The sequence below is a fragment of the Ostrea edulis genome, chromosome 8 (genome assembly GCF_947568905.1).
Source record: "Ostrea edulis chromosome 8, xbOstEdul1.1, whole genome shotgun sequence".
NCBI classification, from domain to species: domain Eukaryota; kingdom Metazoa; phylum Mollusca; class Bivalvia; order Ostreida; family Ostreidae; genus Ostrea; species Ostrea edulis.
This window is the reverse complement of record NC_079171.1, coordinates 56,104,937-56,126,707: the sequence shown is the minus strand read 5'-3', so window position 1 is coordinate 56,126,707 and position 21,771 is coordinate 56,104,937. Positions and strand designations below refer to the sequence as shown.

At 35.4% G+C, this 21,771-nt stretch overlaps 1 protein-coding gene and 2 pseudogenes across 1 annotated transcript; 2 read left to right on the top strand and 1 right to left on the bottom strand.

Annotated features, from left to right (window-relative positions):
- The first annotated feature begins 5,454 nt into the window (after window positions 1–5,454).
- Window positions 5,455–8,004, top strand: LOC125663378 (uncharacterized; annotated as a pseudogene).
- Window positions 8,005–8,360: 356 nt separating this feature from the next.
- Window positions 8,361–11,878, top strand: LOC125663376 (uncharacterized; annotated as a pseudogene).
- A 2,306-nt stretch (window positions 11,879–14,184) lies between these two features.
- Window positions 14,185–16,978, bottom strand: LOC125660885 (uncharacterized). Its single transcript, XM_048892704.2, has 2 exons — window positions 16,907–16,978; window positions 14,185–16,684 (listed from the first exon to the last, which is right to left on the bottom strand). The coding sequence occupies exon 2, from the start codon at window positions 16,672–16,674 to the stop codon at window positions 15,004–15,006; it is 1,671 nt and encodes a 556-aa protein (XP_048748661.2). The 5' UTR covers window positions 16,675–16,684; window positions 16,907–16,978; the 3' UTR covers window positions 14,185–15,003.
- Between the last annotated feature and the right edge of the window lie 4,793 nt (window positions 16,979–21,771).

The following is a 21,771-nucleotide window of genomic DNA, read 5'->3' as shown; positions in this document are numbered from 1 at the left end:
ATATGCACATCTCTAATATGTGTACAATTGTTCTGAAAAAGGAAAAGTTCCTATCTTGAAAACTGTAGGAGGAGTTAGGCGGACAAATGATGTACCCGTTTTGCAATATTTGGCAAAAAAATGGCTAAACCATTTCAATGACCGAATTTTTCCTATGGAAAACCTGGTTAAAAAATGATTGTAAGCTTGTCCTCTAAGCATAGTTTTATATATTTTTAGAATTCAATATTGAAGCACTAAAAATTTGATCTGCCTGCCATTGGGAATTTTTACCTTCTTTTTGGGGTGGGGGGGGTGGGGTAAATTTTTAACCAGACCTGCATGCAAGGAATATTAAGCCCTGATAATGCATGTATTTTTTTTTTTGGCCCCCAAAATTTATATGTACATGTTATATGATTAATTAGATACACGCATAAATGCATTCATGACGCTTTGTATGCAATGCATTTGTAGCTAATGTTTAACTTTATAATTTATCTAAAACATGATAAAAAACCTGTTTCTACAATATTTTTTCCCCTTTTATTTAATGATTGAAAAGTTGAACTCCTTAGTCATTGTTATTTGTAATTATTGCAGTGCAATGATTAAAGAATGTAGTTGTTCAGAGTCATACCGTCAACACCTTCTGCTGATAATGTACATGGATCACTCGTCTGAATTTCATCTGCTGTATTTCTTGGACTCTCAGAGTTGCGCCGATTCTTTTTTAAAGTTCGCCTTATTTTACTCCTTGTTTTGATTGATTTTTTGCTTTTACATTTCTTGCCCATTGATGGATTTTCAAATCTTAAAAATAAGATGAATGCAAGATAAATTTTATGCTATATCTTAATCAAATCAAGCTAAAACTGTTCAAAATGGACATACCCCCTGCTGGGTTTTTCAGAAAAGGTAAGAAGTTGCTAAAAGTATTTTATGGATCTAGAGGTGTTTACAATATGTTAAAAGTGACAGCTAAAATATTACTGTTCATTGTTTTTTAATGAATGATGAACCAAGTCACAAATCAAAATACCATTCATTATATTGTTATTTAATTAAATTGTAAAAATCAATTGCAATCGTCTGTAATCTTTGTGAGACATGAACTCTGCGCTTTGTTTGTGAGGTATCAAAAAAAAAGTTAAATTAAAAAATCAGATAATATAATATCAAATAAGTCTTGATAACTTTATACCAAATTCATTCTGAAAATAAAAGACTGGCCATCAAGTAACTATGTATATAATGCTATGAAATGCAATTAAAAGAGATACATGTAGCATCCAGATATTTCATTCTTCTGACTATTTCCCAATAGATATAGATAACACCTTCTTGATAAGAGATGGTCTAACTGAAATGATTTAGACAGCATTCCTACATTGAACTCATTAATTAACCTTTAATTTGTTAAAATTTTTGATGTGATTGTCCACTTATTACTCCAAAGGGGCAAATGGATTTAATCTATTTGCTATATGATGCACTAAGCTTTAAGTCTGCATTTTTGTAGTACAATTAATTGCATATTTATGCCTTTACTGTTAAAAACAAAAGATTGTTTTTGTTATAAAGCTGTATTTACAATGGAAAAAATCCCTATGTAATCTTGAAGCAACATTCTTTTAATAAGATTACTGCATGTCTCTTACATTTGTATGAACTATCTACCTTAAACCTTTTATTTATACTTTGTGACTTTTTATTAAATTTTAATGACCTGGTTTTTAGCTACAATTCACATTTTCTAGAGATGTATCAACTGGCAGTTTTTGATTTTATCTCAAATCAACATGGACTCAAAAATGATTAAGGGTGACGGACCTAATTCGTTTCTACAATAGAGATTTTATTCAAATTTTGATATAATGTAAAACATGCATTAAAGAGTTAAAATCAATGGAAAAAACAAATGAAAATCGTATTTGATTTTCAGCGGGGGCTGTTTCAAAAATTGGCTATATAGTAGTCGTAATTGCAAAGAAAATATAGGAAAATTTCCAATGTGCAATATAAAAGTTAAAATTCTACAATAGAGTTTTAATCCAAATTAAATAATGATTTTAAAAAGACAATAAGCTTACTAATTGTAAGAAAAAAAGTATGGGTCATCGGCAAGTGTTTTTAAGGGGAGCATGTCAAAGGATGATTTTTGGCCAGTTTTCAAGGAAAATGTCATTAAATAAGAAATGGATAGGTTTTCTACTTGTAGTTTCATACTTTTTCTTTATACTAAATAATCATATAGATTAAGAAAAAGGTCACCAATCATATGTAAAGACTGAGTCATTGCATAATATTCCAGGGGTGGTGTCAAAATATGTAATGTATGAACTGTCACAAATTCAATAAATCCGATATAGAGCTCAGTATACAGCTTAAGACAACGGATTTGTATATAGTGTATATGTAATGTACACATTTTGTTTTCATTTTCATAATCTTTAACTTTTCTAAATAAATTTAAGAAGTTCAAATGTTTGAATAAAAGCATACATATTTTATATTGATAAGAGATCAACGGCAGCATAGATTTTCCGCGCAATTCGGCATTGTGACGTCAAATACAAAGCCCAGCGGCGTATTCAACGTCACAACTATAACAGCTGTTCAAAACATTATGATGGGACGATTTGCTTTGTTGTCGGGAGAGGAATTATTCTGCTTTGGTATAATAATAAAATATCTATTCAATCAATGGGTAGGGGCGATAGCGTGTTTATTGTCAGCCGAGAGAGAAACTACCCTGGCCTTGCCTCTGTTCTTCAGTTGTTGTTGATTGATACGGTTTTAGTCATTTTTTCTGTGTCGTTTTAATGGATGTTCGAAAGATTTCAAAATATAATTCTGCTCTTTTCCGCAGTTGGTTGTAAATAGAAATTATCGTGGGTTTTTTAGTAATACGCTTCTGGTGCATGCCGTAAATCGTTAATGATTATTGTTTATAGAGTAATACAATAATTACTATTAATAGCTAAGAATATTCATGATATAAACTATATTCAGAAGTAAAATCTTAATAACAAAAGATTCTATTTTTTTTTATTTTGTTGTGCATACCTATGACAGTTTTATTCATGGCATATGCGCGGGGGGTTGTAAAACACGGACAATTATGGAATCCCAGAAATTACACATAAAACACGGAAGAATCACGGACAGATTTTTTAGAGTCACGGATTCACAGATACAAAAGTTACGGAAATGCTATAAATTTATTGAAGAATTCATACGAAATATGGATTAAGATAAGATGTATTGCTTGTATAATGAAAGAATTATACAGTCTCGATTTCAGTTCGTAAATATCCCATGTTCATAGTGTGATGAAACAATTGCAGCGACGTCACAATGCACGGAGACTGTAAATAGCGATGTGCGCGACTTTCTGCGCAGAAGTGCAAAATTTCGAATTAGGTCTGTCGTCCTTAAGTCTATAAAAATGAAAAAAAACAACCTGTAAAATAAGGAGAAATTATTCAATCATGATGAAAATACCCAGTGCACATCTTTATATGGTGAATATTGAGTGTACAAAATTTTCAGACAAATACATGCATTAGAAAGAACATGTCTGGAGATAATCATATCTACAGACAGATGGATATGTTGATTCCAATATGCCCCAATAAACTGGGGGGCTTGTTATAAAAATTACATTAGCTTAAAGTGTTTTGATTTGATCTTGTGTGTAAATATTCTCGGAAATTGTAAGAGAGGTGTCATATTTGTCACTTCATTGACCTCTGCATTTTGTAGCAGCAGGATATATATTTACACACAAGATTAGATAACAGCTTTACAACAAAGAAGGAAAGATCAGCAGGGGGCTACCTTCTTGTCTTTGTAATTTGTTTATTGCATACACAATGACCCACACAATGTGCCAGTATATGATGTTCATTAATTAACAACAAAATCTGAAAACTTTTGCAGTTGTTTTGAATTTCTCTTCCTCTTACCCTACCCCCCCCCCCCCTTTCTATCCAACAGAGTTCTCAATTATTGCAGAGAGACAGAGAAACAAAAGTCATTAAGGCATCTACATCAAATACTGTCCAGACTGCCTGCAGGAGTGGGGTGGGGTAGAATTCATGATATTCTGTAATCAGATTTATATGTAAAATTTGTATACAATGAACAACGATAAAAACTGAAGTTCCATCTTATTTATAATGTACATATTTACTACAAGTAACAAGTTAAGAGATCCACTGATAGGAAAAAAATTGAATTCAGACTTTAATAATGTACATGATAAGCAGTCTTTAGATATTATCTATGACAAACTTCTTTACATAACATGGATTCGAGTCATTTTTAAAGGAGGAGGGGGTATGGCGGTTATTGATAGAAATTTGTAAACCCCATAAGAGAAAAAATGCCAAGATATCAGGTCCAGACCAGTGTCTTCCACCTATTCCCAGTTTTTAAAAATCTTAATTCCACCTGTTCCCAAATGCTTATAACAATAGATATTTTAATAGTTCATTTGTTTTATAGCATTTAGGTTAATTAAGACTCTTCTTGATTAACCTGTGCAATATATGCATTAAAAATGAATGAAAATATGTACAATAAAAAAAATTAGAAAAAGTTAAACAATACAGTTTATATAGTAATTGTATGTTTAAAAAGATAATCATTTGTTTATACAAGTATTCTCCCTAATCCCACATAAAATTTATCTTTTCCTATCCGTGTCTAAAAAAGTGGGAAAGGCGGAATAAAACTTTTGGATCCAAAATCTGAGCCCCCCTTCCCAATTCTGAATCCATTAGCGAAACAAATAATTAATCAAAATAAATTATATCTATTATAGTTTCAAAGCTAGTTTATTGAACACATTCATGTAGACTTTTTCCTTTGATATAGTTACACGTACCCTTGTACTTTGAATACTCTAAACAATAGGCCTAGAGGCTAGACCCCCCCCCCCCTAAAAAAGTCAGAAATATTCCATTTGAAAAATATACATCTCATACAAAAGATTTCAAATGTACTTACGAATTACGTAGATAAGGTCTAGGGGTATTTCTACACGGCTAAACTATCTTATTGGAACTGAATGTTCGGTAGATCTTCTTTCCTTGTTCTTGTAGCTCTTCTTTCTTTGTTCTTTGGTCTAATTAGTGTTTGAGCGCGCTTTAGTTAGTGGAATATTAGTAAATTAATCGTTGTTGAATTCGATGAATCCGTGGTGGCTGTATTTTAATAACTTAAATGAATATACAAACAACGAACTGTCTATCAGAAACGAAACCCCAAAAATCTATTTTCTACAAAATTAACGAAAAAGGATATTTTTTGAAAATAAAAACCAAAGAATAATAATATTCTCGAAATGCGAACTAGAAAACGAACGCCTGTTTGGTACTGCCAGATATGGAAAGAGATGCTGACAGCCAATCAGAGGTCGGGAAAGAAAAGGCGCTCTGGCATGATCAGGAGTTTCAAATCTGAGGTATGGAAATGTTGGGTGTGGATATGGACTTTAGCGGCTCTCAACAAGAACAAGAGAGTCAAGAGAGTTTACATTTAGAGCTAGAAGAAACGGAAATAGATTCACTAGAGTGTAGTGATGTCGATAGCACGACACTTACTCCACTGAAAAAGAAAAGGAGCCGGAGAGCACTTGGACGTGTGCGCGTTCTCAGGCCATTGTCCCCAACTAGCGATGCACAGGGTCGGAATCTGACTCAATTCTGGTAAGAAATCACTGGAAACAATTTACACTAAATACACTAAGCGATGTACCTGCAATGTTTTGTTTTAATTTAACAACCCTCACTGTAAGCCCTTTCATTTTAATCGCCCTCTCTCTCTCTCTCTCTCTCTCTCTCTCTCTCTCTCTCTCTCTCTGCCATTCTGATAGCTTTGTAGGATTGATTTTGGCGCATAACACACTTCATGAAATATGCCAGCTAGAAGCCTTGTAATTTAATGAATATTCTAACATTATATTCATTTCTTAATTAAACTGAAGTCATGGAAGCACACCAAAATGTTTGCCTGAGTGTTAATAAAGAGAAACTATTTATATTTATTTTTCGTTGACTCCACAAAGAGATCCATGTCAATCAATTTTTAAGAATTGGATGGTTTTGGCGTGGCTGGGGGGGGGGGGGGGGGGGTCCAGTCCCTTCAAACTGTGTATATTGTTAGTTTTGTATTATCTGACAGCAATTGAATTTGAAATGTTAACAAAAAAGGTAAAGCCCACAGTCAACATCCTATATATTGCTTATGAAGAGTAGGCATTTCACACTATTACCAAACATGAATTGTATGGGGGGGGGGGTGAAAATTAATCAGAAGGGATTGTAATTTCATTGTAGTGTTTTGAGGGCAACTGGTACTTGCCAAAGGGGGAGAGGACAGACCCCCTTCAGCCTCCTTACATTCTGAGGAGCTGTTTAATTCTATTAACAAATTTATGGAGGATTATATTTCAATTTTTATATCTGTTCATGTGTTCTAAGATATAAAAATAAAGTATTGTTAAGCTCATTTTTTAGGTAAATTAATAGGATATTATTCACTTAACATTATTTCTCATTTTTATCACAAGAGCGTTGGTGAGAGGCTTGTACAGAGTTCAATGAATAAAGAACATGAGCCTGAACAGACTCCGTCAACTTCTGTCAAGGTAATGAACTAATGATGTATGTGTAAATAAATATGTAGAGTAAATATTATGTTTGGAAAGTTAGAAAGGATTGAATGTAAAATTAGCATATCAATTTTATACTTGAGAGACTATTTAATTTGCAACAGAGAAAAGCGAGAAAACATTTATTTGAATGTTTTATGTTTAGAAATCAAGAGTGGTTGCTCTACGGAGGTCTCCTAGAAAAGGACCAAGTTATGCAACAAGAGAAATACTGCAAGAGTCAGGCAAGGAAACTGATGCTGAAACTCCATCCTCGCCATGGGCAGTATGTATTCATAGCTGTACTGGTTTGAATTAATCTTATCTATCAATTTCAGTTCTTATCGTAGCATTTTCATCGAAAGATGAAATTCAGTTACTGTAATTTATCATAGAAGCTAGTTTCTTAAGTACTTCTATAATTGGAGCCCTAATTAAACATTTACCCGAACGTTTTATATAAAAAAAGAGAAAAAAATATTTAACTCAAATAGTCACTTACAAATACATACAGTTAATATCTTCTGAAATTCTTTGATTTCTTTTTAAGTAAATTAATTTTTTTCCAAAAAACTGCTTTGTATGTGGCAGATTATAACTAACTATGGGTAAATGTTTAAGAAGATTAATATTCCATTTTAAATCGTTATTGGTTATTTGATATGGCTGTATGTGTCTTAGATGTCCAGTGCTAGTGGTTTAAGAAGATCACCGCGGAAGAAAGCAAGCAAGCCAACCAGAGAAGCATCACATAAAAATGTGGACAACACAAATGTAAATCTAAGATAAATCTTTTTTTTTAAATCTAAATTTATATGGGCTGTTCCAGTAAAAAATCTACCAACCCCAGACAGCAAACATTTCCTATATTGGGGAGGGGGGGATGCATCAATCAATTCTATGTTGAGTTGTTCAAGTGGATTATTTACATCTATTAATGGTACTAATTTTTGAAATATCTTTTAGTCCTGTCGATTTTGAGTGGTACCATTTATAGGTACCGTAACAGTTATATAAGGGGGAAAAACGCTGATCGCAGATCCCTGTATGCAAAAATAAACTCTGTGCATACGGTAGTCCTTTTTTCAAGAAAAATGGATGGTACCCCCTGACATTTTCTGGAGTCCTGGGGAGGGTACATTTTCACCGGAACAGCTCTTAGCAAATTTAAAACTAAAAGCTGTAGATTAGTAAGGAATTTATTATCACATAATTTTATTGAACATTTGGTGGTATATTTTAAATACAGTGCATTTCCTTTCTTTGAACAGAAAACTCCTAGAGGTCTTCAGGCACCTTCCCAGTCTGAAAACTCCCAAGAAATATTTTCTCCAAGTCGTGCTTTCAGTAAGGGTAAGAATTGATCTTGATCAATTTTACTACAATTAACAATAACCAAGTTAAAAGATAATGAAAACGAGATAGTGTAGGATTTTCTGAAACTTTGATAGGTAACTGTCTGATCTCTAACATGACATCTTCAGAAAATGTTACACTTGTATGAAAAGAGAGGGGGGTATTCTCTATGTTATCTAGTACATATGGCATTTTAAGTTAATAGTTATTCTTCTTTTTATTTTATTTTTACATTTTGTTCAAGTCGTTAGTTGTCTATGATTAAGGAGACATCCCCGCTATGTCCTTGTACATTCATAAGTCATTTTGATGTTTTGTTTACAATTCTATTTGAAAATTGATTTATTTTTCTGTTTAAATCTTTCTTGATGTTAACATAGGTATCCAAGGACAATTAAAAGAAATGCAGGCTACACAAAAAGAACTTCTTTCCACAATGAAGGTGATAAGAAATGAAGTTAGGGACCTGAAGAGGGAATTTGAAAAAAGAAAGGAGGAAACACAGGAGGTCATCAGTGTTCCAAACAGAATAAGGGTAATATTTATTTGTATTAATAGGTTCAGAACATTGAAAAATAGCATGAAACAAAATAAAGTGCATGAAAAATGTACATACACTTTTGTATTCAAATATTTGTTTAATTAAAAAGTGACATAGAAAATTAAGTGATCAATATTTAAATTATGCATACATATTTACAAAGAATAACGTAAAAGAATTTTACGCATGTGGAGAGGACAGAGAATTGAAATGGGATTTCAAGAAAAGGTAAAAAGTGTCATTCATTCTTTTGTGATGCAGCCACTGTTATATGAAAATTACATGTGTCATTTAAAAAAAAAAGAAGGAAAAAACTTGTACGTACTTGTACTTACATGTATTTCATTTCAAAGTGGTTGGTTTCTCTTTATGTATATTTTTAAATCTTGAAAAAAAATTGTATATTCTCAAAGTATTATATCTAAATTTCAATCACTGTGGTCAAATTTGAATAGCTTACAATGAATTTTCAATGATTTCATTAATTTTTTGTAAAATACAATGATGAGGCAAACAAGGAAATGACTGACTTCATAAAGAAAAGTGTCAAAGGAATTGCACCAGATATGTCTAATGAAGTTTTAGATGGTAAGACTTACTGATCGATTCAGGGTACACCTTGCATTTGCTTTAATTCATTGCATTCATATAAACGGTAAAGTGCTTTCCATATTCATACAGGGATTAACAGTAGCCATATTGAAAAAAAATTAATCGCATGGAGTTGAATATTAATTTTGTTTTGAAAAAGTTGCATCTGATAATCCCTGTTTCATCAAGAAAGACTTTTTGATATAAGTTTGTTTTAATTTAAATCCTTAAAATTGTTTGTATCAAGTTATGAAAGTACATAAACATTTGTATTATTGATCAATAAATCATAAAAGTTATTGGAAGAAAATTTTTTTAAAATCTCTCACAGATAGATTAAAATTTTGTTATAATTTTGTAATAATAATTATTATTATTAATCAATGAGACATGTTTTATATAGCTGCTGTGAAGCGATATTTCACTTCTAAGAAGGAAGGAGCCACCAGAAAAGCAAAGAACAAAGACCAACTTTATAGGCAGCGTCAGGCATCTTATGAAAGAAAAAATGAGGTATTCCACTATGAAAGTCTACATTAAATTTAACACACAAAAAAAAACCCCTTAAAAATCAGAAGTTATTACTGAATGTATATATTGCTTTTAACAATTTTAACACTTCTTGTTAAGGTTTTACTTCTTTCTTAGCCCTTTGTGTAATTTATACATCTTTTTTCACACGTGTAAATGAAATAGGCCTGAGTACTAGTATGGCAGGGAATAAAATATTACGATACATATCACAACATGGTCATACAGTACAACATGTATCACAATACAGCTGTAAACCATTAAATCATGCTACATTTACTTAATATTTTACTGTTGCTTACCTCCAAATTTCATTTTGCTATTATGGATTTTTAAATTTTGTTAGATCAGATGTAAATTTCTAAGTAAGACAATGAAATTTAATATAACTTTTACTGTATCCCAAAACATACTTTATGATAGGATAAATATGCTACACTATTGTGAGACCTTGCTATTAATACAAGCAATGTAATACTGTATCGTTACTCCTCTTAAATTTGACTATGCGCATGTTGTAATTTTTAGCTCACCTGAGCTGAAAGCTCAAGTCAGCTTTTCTGATCACCCGGCATCCATCCGTCTCTCCGTCCGTCCGTCTGTAAACTTTTCACAATTTAGACTTCTTCTCAAGAATCGCTGGGCCAAATTTAACCAAAGTTGGCACAAAGCATCCTTGGGTAAGGGGGATTCAAATTGTTCAAATGAAGGGCCAGCCCCCTTACAAGGGGAGATATTCAGGGAAAAGCAACATTAGGGTGGGATCATTACAAAATCTTCTTCTCAAGAACCACAGAGCCATAGATGAAACTTGCGTGGAAGCTTTATGAGGAGGTGTAGAATCTAAATTGTTCAAATCATGACCCCAGGATAAGGGTGGGGCCACAATAGAGGATAAAAGTTTTACATTGAAATATATAGGAAAAATCTTTAAAAATCTTCTCAAGAACCACTGGGGCAGAAAAAGTTAAACTTATGTGGAAGCTTCTTGAGGAAGTGTAGATTCTTATTTGTTCAAATCATGACCCCCGGGGTAAGGGTGGGACCACAATAGGGGATCAAAGTTTCAAATTGAAATATCTTCTTCTCAATACCCTTGGGGTTAGAAACGGTGAAACTTTTTTGAAGCTTTATAAGGAAGTTTAGATTTTAGATTGTTCAAATCATTACCCCTGGGGTTAGGGTGGGGCCACAATATGGGATCAAAGTTTTGCATTTTAAAATATTGGAAAAGATCTTTAAAATTTTTCTTAAGAACCACTGGGTCAGAAAAAGTGAAACTTGTGTGAAAGCTTCTTGAGGAAGTGTAAATTCTAAAAAATTTCAAATCCTTACCACCCCCTGGGTAGGCTCGGGCCACAATAGAGGATCAAAGTTTTACATTCAGAAATGTATAGAAAAAATCTTCTCATCAATTAATGAATTAGAAAAGATGAAACTAATGAGAAGACTTCCTGAGGAGGTATAGATTCGAAATTATTCAAATCATGACCCCCGGGGGTAAGGTGGAGCCACAATAAGAAGCCAAAGTTTTGCATTTGGATATAAATGAAAAATTATAAAAATCTTATTTTAAAGAACAGCGATTAGTCATACTTACGTGGAGGCATTCTCGTGAGGTGTAGATTTAAACTTATTCAAATCATGACACCCCCTCCCCCCTCCCTGATGGTAGGGCGGGGGCATAATGTGTGACCAAAGTTAAAGATAGGAATGAACAGAAGGGCCATAGTAATTCAGGCAAACAATGTGGCCCATGGGCCTCTTGTTTTCTATGCAACATACTTTGTCATTTTATGAGAATAAATACATTATGATTGTCAACATGCATTGTCAAAATAACAACGTTTGCAAATATGATTTAATTGCTTAATGTTTAATTTGAAACTGGATTTGTTTTAATCCTTAGAAATTAAATTGCAACTGAAAAGAAGAAGAACTGGACAGAGGAGAAGAGAACATCGGTGAAAAAGTTTCTTAGCCATAAACAATCATATAAGTATATGTCAAGTGATGAAGAAGGAGCAGATGGCTTTATTTCGCACCCATACTCCTGGGAAAGTGACACTTGGAAGAATGTGAAAGACAGTTTGGACAAGAAATATTTAGGGACATGTCCACCCCGGAGTAGGAGACTCGTTCAAAAGAGAACAAAAGGTTCAGCAAAAGAACAGCCAACACCAGAATTTGAAGAGGAGTTTTCCTGGATTTTTAAATGAACTAATATTAATTTTTGTTTATGTTGATGCTGTATATAAACGTTTTAAACATGTAAATTAATATTATCCATATGTGTTTTATCTTAATTTGAAAAATTTGAAAATTATAGTTTAAGAGAATTATTGAGTGAAGTATTCGTAGCAAATATGTGCAATCAACATTTTTGACTTCTCTGTAAAAAAGAGAACTTTTTTAATTTATAAATTTTACTTTTGAAATTTAACATGCATGCAGATACATGTGATGCATATAGTGTAAATAACTGTGATTTTTTAGCTTTAAATCATAACAGACCAGGTGAGAAATGTTCAAACTTATAGAAAATGTATGCCCTGAATTGTTAATATGTAAATCAATACTTGTTTTGAAATTGATTTCCTGTTGTCACTGTTAAGTTGTCAGCTGCAGTATGTGTAGCTCTCTAGAAGAACTGTATGGGAAATATTTTGTACAGCAGTAGTCCCTTTTAAATTTATTTTACTTCAAATGTTTTGTTGCATTATTAATTTGTATTAAAAGAAAAGATAACCTGCTATAGTCTTGCGTTTTGTCTATTGGATGATTAAAGAACTGCTTATGAGGAAGACGAGGAGAGATGCCAGACTGATATACCAATAGAATAGAATGAAATGTACTTCAGGCAGAGAAAAGATAATATTTAATGTATATAAATATGACATTTTGAGTAATTAAAGGTGATCAAAATATATATTTACAATTTGTAAACATTAAGTTAAATGTGCACAAAATGATATATTTAATGCTATTAAATATCAAATTTACTGTTTTGTAAAGTCAAGAAAAAGTGGGACATTACATCATATTTAAGTTAAGTGAAGTTATCGTAAAGGTTACCTTTTAGAACTTTGACTTTTTTCAGTAAAGGCATTTACAGGTAATGTAAATTTACAATTTACATCATCTTTACTGGCTTTGTAAAGCTATTTTTTCACGCAGTGGTGGTTGGGTGGGGCCACAACATGGAATAAAATTTTTACATGCAAATCTATAGCAAAATCTTTAAAAACCTTTCTTTCAATAGCCACTGGGCCAGGAAAGTGGGAATTCATATAACAGATTCTAGTTAATTAAAATCGTGGCCCCAGGTATAATAGGGGATCAATTTTTTCCTTGTGAATATACAGGCCCTTGAGGGAAAATTTTTAAAATTCTCTCTTCAAGAAATACTGGGCCAAAAAGTTGAAATTTACATGGTAACTTTCTGACATAGTGCAGATTCAAGTTTGTCAAAATCATGTTCCCCTGGGGTAACTTGGAGCCAGAATATGGGATGAAAGTTTTACACGTGAAATATATAGAGAAAATCTTTAAATGTGAGCAATGTTTCCAATTTATCTGAGACCCCTGTATTACTAATCAGGTGCTTTAACAATTGAGCTACAGTAACCGGTCTATCGGATACCCCTATATTACTAGGCAGGTGTTCTAACCATTGAGCTACCATGACCAGTCTATCTGAGACCACTGTATTACTAGTCAGGTGCTCTAACCACTGAGCTATCCAGACTGATATCCATGGATCATATAGAAATCAGTTTTATGGATAGCTCAGTTAGAGCACCTGCCTAGTAATAGAAGGGTCTCCGATAGACTGGTCATAGTAGCTCAGTGGTTAGATCACCTGACTAGTAAAGCAGGAGTCTCAGATAGACCAATCATAATAGCTCAATGGTTAGAGCACCTGACTAGTAATTCAAGGGTCTCCGATAGACTGGTCACTGAAGCTCAATAGTTAAAGCACCTGACTAGTAATACAGGGGTCTCAGAAAGACTGGTCATGGTAGCTCAGTGGTTAGAGCACCTGACTAGTAATACAGGGGTCTCCGATAGACTGGCCATGATAACTCAGTGGTTAGAGCACCTGACTAGTAATACAGGGGTCTCAGATAGACTGGTCATGATAACTCAGTGGTTAGAGCACCTGGCTAGAAATACAGCGGTCTCGGATAAACCGGTCACAATAGCTCAATGGTTAGAGCACCTACCAAGTAATACAGGGGTCTCGTGACTAGTTGTAAAGGGGTCTTGGATTCAATTCTAAATCAAACTATATACACAATGTAATAGACTGGACTCTAGTTCTGAATTACAAACAATTCGGTTTGATATGAATACACTTTGTCTGTGTTGCTTTTGTAGGACTGTGGAGTGTCGTGATGTTATTGATGGTCAACAGAAGACTGTGACCTTGAATCTGAAGATCTGTGATGAAGACCGGACATTTGGGGCCACTCTCTGTTACAGTACTACAAATCTAAGTACTCAGAAATAATGTAAGACTGAACTCTGTATCATATTTATCTAATATATATACATAGAAAAATAAAATACATATTGAAATACATAATTAACAAAAGGAAAAATGTCAGTTAGTAGTTTATCACACTAAAAAAGCACATCCAAATAATATGTAAGTGTTGTGGATGTACTATAATTCAAGGCTGCACACAAAACACTGAAAACATAAAATTTCTAAACACTTCACAATTATTCACGTTTCTTAAAAAGATTTGATAAGATAGATAACTAGTAACACAGTCAAATTAGTCCACAAAAGATTGTATAGAGATAGATAACTAGTAACACAGTCAACTTAGTCCACAAAAGATTGTATAGAGATAGATAACTAGTAACACAGTCAACTTAGTCCACAAAAGATTGTATAGAGATAACTAGTAACACAGTCAAATTAGGCCACAAAATGTTGTATATAGATAACTAGTAACACAGTCAAATTAGTCCACAAAAGTTTGTATAGAGATAATTAGTAACACAGTCAAATTAGTCTACAAAAGATTGTAAATAAATAGATAATTAACTAGTAACACATTTGGATCAGTAATTAGTATACTAAGATTAATGATGTTTTACTAAACATAATACAGGTTTTGCTAAACACCAGTGAGGGACTTATTTTCAGTAAACTTGCTAGCAGAAGTACATGTTAATTACACATCACAGACACAGGGCTGTAATTAACACAGGGCTGTAATTAACACAGGGTTGAAATTAACAAACTGATGCAATTAACATGATGTTGTAATTAACACACACTGTAAAGATATGTAATGAACATGTTTCAGACATGTAATTAACACTGTGTTTAGAGATATTGGATTTTCTTCACTTTAGCAGTGTTTAACTCAGTCACAAAGAGGTTGTCTCTGATGTCCACACATAAACCACGAGGACGTTCTAAATCACAGTGAATGTAACGGAGGAACTGTCCGTCCTGATCTAGGATGTGGATAAGGCGATTGTTAATGTCTGTTGTCAGGATGTGACTCTGGCTGTCTGCAGTGATGCCGACTGGATCAAATGATTTCTTGGTATTAGAGGGATGACCAGTGTATCTAAATCGGAGTTTTCCTGACTGATTGACCACCACTACTGCTCTAGCTCCACGGTCAGCCACACAGATATCCAGGTTCTTGTTCTCACTGATGTATTTAGTGTAACGACCAGATGAATAGAGAGGACGACCCTGATCATCAAACTGAATGCTTTGTTTTTGTGTGGAGCCAGAGTAACGCACGACTTTGGATTGTGTTTCATCATCACTGATCATGGTAACCAGGAGATCATCAGAAGCGGTACAGCAGACATTGAGAGGGTACCACCCCTGTAGTGTGATCACGGTCTGTATCGGTTTATTCTTAATTAAGTTCACGGTGTTATCACTATAATCAGTATAAACAAGATTTCCGTCCCGTGTCACTGCTATGTCCCCTGGTCTGTTCCCTGACTTGGTTTGTATTGATGTCAGTAGTTTACTCTGGAGGTTGAGCAGCTTCATGGTTTCGTTATCCCCGCGTGTCCAGACTTGATCTTCACTCAGACAGCTAACATTGAGTAGATAGTCATACCCAGTGTGTATGGCGGCGGTGAGGCGCGGCTCATCAAGCAGTGGTTTGACTGGAGGAGACGATACAGCTTCTGCTGACTTCATTGTGTCGTCATGTTCTGTGTTAATGGATAATGGCGACAGAGAACCAAACATTTCATTGAGCTGATCGTTGTTTCTTTTCTGAGCAGAAAAACTGGGTACTGTAACTCGGACTTTAGGCGGTAATGTTCTAAATTCGGAATTCCTAGATTTGTAAGTAGAGGTTAAGGAGACGTCATTTGATTTTAGGATTGATTTCAAGTCGGAAATGATCTGTGTGAGTTCCGCCATTTTCTGTGTGATTTCAGCTGTATTTTTATTCAGGATAGATAGGTGTTTGTTTTTTATCTCCTGAATGTCGGATTTCCGCTGGTTGACAATGGCGGTGATCTCCCGGTGTAAGACTTCTCCTTGTTGATCGGCAATTGTTGTCAGTTCCCTGTAATTTGTTTCTAACTCGGCTTTCTCAGTTTGGACATCGGAGACCATTTCTTCATATCGCGGGTAAATTCTGGTCTCGAGTTCGTCCAGATCTTTCTGTAAACTTTCCGTTTTAGCACTGAGGTTTTCCAGAATATCTGATATATCGTGACCTTCATGTTTACTTGAGGAGACGCAGGTAGAACAGACAGAAATTTCACATTTCTCACAGTAATGTTTACAGAGTTCATCGGCGTGGTCTGGACATTTTGAGTAGTTAAGAGACTTTCTGTATTTATAGGGCACGACTTTGTGTCTTATAGACGAATCCGAGAGGTGCTTCCCAACACAGGTCTGGCATAGATTTATATCACAACGTTCACAGTGACTCTCTAGGTGGGCAGTTTTACAGAGGTCACACAATAGGATAATCTGGGCTCTGCGGAACGGGTCCATTTCTGATGTCATAAGGAGTTCACTGTTAATTAAAGTAGGGAATTTAGATTAAAGATTTAGATATGTTGAAACACATGACCAGCTAGAATTACAGTATGTTATATGAACTACGACCATTTATATACCAGACATGAATGTATTGAATCCCCCCCCCCCCCTCTTTTCAGAAATGTATAAGATTATTATGAAAATGAGGGGATTTATCTAATTGATCACAAAAATATGGATAGATATTTTGTCTTACCTGAAAATCCAACATGGCCTCCCTGTTATTCGACCTTCCGTCTAGTCCTGTGATTAAATACCTGTGCGGTGCGTCAGCCTGTATACACTATCTGTTTAAATAGAGTTTTAAAGTTTATTTTGAACTAGTTCATACTGGGTAGCGATGTCAACATTTACGTCAGAAGATAGAATTGTTTCAATGTATGTATAAATACCTTCATTATAGTCTGTACAAAAATACTTCGCAATATCAATTGTGCTTGTGTGTGTGTGGGGGGGGGGGGGGGTGTTCATATAGTACATGTAATAACTACTACTGTCTCAGTTTGGACAAAGTTTTATATAGAGACAACACTTGATTTAGGTGAAGCACTTACGGACGTAGCATTGAGGGGTTTCTATCGTGCCAAAGACTAGTTTGCATTGAGGGTTGTTTATCGTGCCAAAGACTATGCTGGCGCGACGTTGTAAATTTCTTCTCGCTATTATCCCGTGTAAAATTCCAAACAAACTTACATGTATGTGAGTGACGTGTGACTTTCACAGAAATAAACAAAGTCCCATTGAGCGCTTAGTGAAGGAACAATCACTACCTATATATTAAGCAGAATTTTACAGAGTTTCCTTTATACTGACAATAAACTGAACACGCTAAGCAGAATTTTACAGACTTTAAGGAGATTCTCACATGTGCAGAGATATAATACATTGGGTTAAATGCTGTCTGACTTGTTTTATACCGGTTGTTAGGCCGTTCTTGGCACACTAATTTTGACTACGGATAAATCAGGGATATGGGGCTCACGGCGGGTGTGACCTGTCGACAGGGGATGCTCACTCCTCCTAGGTACTTGATTCCATCTCTGCCATATCCAGGGGTCCGTGTTTGCACGCCTCTCTATTTTCAATTTTGTGTTGCTTGTATAGTAGTTATGAGATTGATCACCGTTTGTTGTCTTCGCCTTTCACCTAATTTTGTTTTTCTGGGGGGGGGGGGGGGGGGGGGTATATTGTGTAGGCGTCCCTCTCGAGAATTTTTCACTCGTATAGTATAGAGAATTACTATTGCCGACGAAGGGCACCGAAATTTGGGCCTAAGCTCGGAGCTTATGACCTTTGAAAAGGGAGGGATCTTTGCTGTTTATTGTCAGTTTTTGCGTTCTTATCCGAATTACCGCTCCATTTAGTCACCTCTTACGACAAGCAAGGGGTACTAGAGATCTATTCTCTCTAGAATCCCCACGGACTGTGTGTTGAAATGATATGCGACTTTGATTTCGGAAATGTAAACATAGAGCTTATTAAAAATTATCGGAAACCATATATCCGGGATTGAAGTGTTCCTGTCGTTTTAATGGCACTCAAAGTTTGTTTTAAATTTCAACAATTTGAATCCACACGCCAGCTATTTCTTTTTTATCAGTGAGAGGGCTCGTCACTCAAGCTTTCATTTACATATTATTCATTCCCTGTTAATACAAAGCTTACCTGTGTACAGGTAAACAATAGCTAAATTACCTGTGTAGTTTTGAAGTGTGAGTGAAGCTTGCATCATGCGCCCTCTAGTGAGGAAATGACATGAAATACGTTACATGTTTTTGTATTATATACTCTTTTTTTCTGTTGTAGATTGAGTTGAGTGGAACAATGAACCTCCGGATATCTATGTACATTTACACGTGTATGATTAAACTTCTGTTGCACTCACGCATGAGAGCTTATGATCCTGTATTGCGTGTGTGAGTTTTATTTCATAAATAGTTTAGGAATATACTGTCCGCTCAATATCTTGAAAACCCTTTGCTTGACAGATATCAAACCTATTACACTGGTATATCTTCAGGAGAAGATGACCTCTATTGACTTTGAGGTCATGTGGTCAAGGGTCAAACTGGACATAGAAATATACTGTCCGCTCAATATCTTGAGAATGACCCGTATTGATTTTGAGGTCACATGGTCCAAGGTCAAGGGTCAAACTGGACACAGTCATATACTGACCACTTAATATCTTGAGAACCCTTTGCTTGACGGACATCAAACTTAGTACACTGGTACATTTTCAGGAGAAGATGACCCCGATTGATTTTGAGGTCACATGGTCCAAGGTCAGTGATTGAACTGGACATGGTAATATATTGTCTCCTATATTTTAAGAATGATTTGCTTGATTGACACCAAAGTTGGTACAGCGGTACAACATAAGAGGTAGAGGACCCCTATTGAGTTTTAGGTCACATGGTCAATCCACTCTTGACATCTAGGAAGATATTGTCTGCTCAGTATTTTGAATTGATGATACTACTACATGCATCAATTAAATGATGTGTATGTATCACTCTTTTCAATTTTGCACCATGGGGGACATATGTGGTTTACAAACATCTCTTTGTTTAGAATTTTCTTTTCAAATGTAGACGAAAACCATGGTTAATCCCTAGGTAGTGCAGATTTGTTTCTCCAGATTGCCCCCCCCCCCCCCCCTCCATGAAATAGGCTGGGGCCACCATAGGGAATACATGTTTTACTGAGAATTATAAAGATGCAACGTTAAAAACAACAGATGGTCCATGACTAATCGTAGTGTTGTGTGAGTATCTACAGGTAGTTAAAAGTCAGGACCCGGGGTAGTTAAAAGTCAGTACCCGTGGTAGTTAAAAGTCAGGACCCGGGGTAGTTAAAAGTCAGGACCCGCGGTAGTTAAAAGTCAGGACCCGGGGTTGTTAAAAGTCAGGACCCGGGGTAGTTTAACGTCAGGACCCGGGGTAGTTAAAAGTCGGGATACGGGGTAGTTAAAATTCAGGACCCGCGGTAGTTAAAAGTCAGGACGGGGTATTTAAAAGTCAGGACCCGGGGTAGTTAAAAATCAGGACCCGGGGTAGTTAAAAATCAGGACCCGGGGAAGTTAAAAGTCAGGACCCAGGGTAGTTAAAAGTCAGGACCCGGGGAAGTTAAAAGTCAGGATCCGGGGTGTAAGTTGAGGCCCCTCTAGGAAATGAGAGTTTATTTAGGAAAATGCTTCTAACAAATCGCCTATGACGTTATTGTAGCATTACTTTCGCAGCTGAATGGTGAAACTACAGCGGTTTTTGTTGAAAATTTGGAATTTTTAACGCATCGAATCGGGAGTAGAAGCAAGAAAAACATTACCGTGAATATGGGGTAAAATATTTCCAAAATGTTTCTGATCCTAACATTTTTTATTTTCATTTTAAATCTTTATTTAGATTTTGTTTGGAATTGAAATAAATGGTGGGATGTCCTTCAGAAATAGTAGAGGGGAGTTACCTAATGATAGATCTTCATTCAAGAAAAAAAACAGCAAACGATCGTTGTCATAAATTGGGGCATTGTCCCTGATTCTACGTGCCTGCTCCTAAGCAGAGCTGTTCTGATACGACACGAATGGCGACGCTATCTAATTCTATTGCATTCATATTTTTGTTGCATGACGTCGCCATTTGTGCAACACTTTGTAGCAAATTGTGAGATACCGAACGGAGATTGCACCGTCTTATGTATTTGTCTCTTTCGTAAAAATTTATCAGACCCCCTTCTCTCTCTCTCTCTCTCTCTCTCTCTCTCTCTCTCTGTGATCGATAGACTCAACCAGCGATTTTAAATTGGTGAGTGCGGGCAATACGCTGTACTGCTGAGGGTGTATAATAAGCGCATTAGACTTCCTCGCATCAGAAAATGTAAACGGGAGAGAAACTGTTCTCATTGCAAACATACTCCCCCATATACTCTCATGTTGTTGACCTACTAAACACGACACGAGTTTTATACTTCCCACAGTGCACAATCCACGGAGATTCTCCGTGTCCCACGGTGTGTGTTATTTGCCTTTAGACACAGCTTCTAGGAGCTTTGATCTCGTGGGAATCCGAGTTTAGAATAGGTCTAGTACCCCTTTGCCTGTCGTAAGAGACGACTAAGTGGGACGATCCTTCGGATGAGACCGCAAAAACCAAGGTCCCGTGTCACAGCAGGTGTGGCACGATAAAGACCCCTCTCCCTGCTCAATGGCCATAAGCGTCGAACAAAGGCCTAAATTTTGCAGCCCTTCACCGGCAGTGGTGACGTCTCCATCTGAGTGTAATATTTTCGAGAGCGACGTTAAACAATATACAATCAATCAATCTAGGAGTTTTGCTGTGGGCATGGTCACCTTGCAGGGTGTGTGAAAATGTGCTACAGGCTAAATAAGCATGATAAATGTGGAGTTTTTGAAAAAAAGACAAACTATCAATACCCTCTCCCCCTCCCTGATATGTTTTTTTTTTTTTAGCATTTTGAGACAAAAATTCCAACGATTACAAAAACTATATATATTGTGTTTTTGAGAATACCTGGTTTTGAAAATTTTCCTTTTAATTTTCCAACCATCCTTTCGTCATTAAAATATCCCTAAATGTACTGTTTGATAATAATGTGTACTACAGGCAACTCCTGATTTGAATGTGAATTAGTATATTCAGACCCACCCACCCCCCCCCCCCCCTAAAATTTTCAAATTTACAGTAAATCCTGGTGTCTTGTTTAGAAAAATATACTAAACGATAAAAGAAGCAATAATTTCCTCCACTCCCGGAGAAATAAATGACAAAATCTTTTGATTACTTGAATTACTTTATTGGGAGAACTTAATGCTTTCCTAAAACCTTAAACTTTGCATTATTTTACTAATTTCACTTTATTAAAAATGATAGAAAATATTACAAATGACTTAGATGGGAGACATATTTCAAGTCCTATAAAATCTGTAAAATCCAGGAGCCTCTGAGGGCTTCGCCCCTGGCCCCCACTAGGGCTTTGCCTGGACCCACTGGGGGTCTCAGAACAGCCCCCAGACTCCCTGCCTTATAAAGTGGCGTCCCCGTA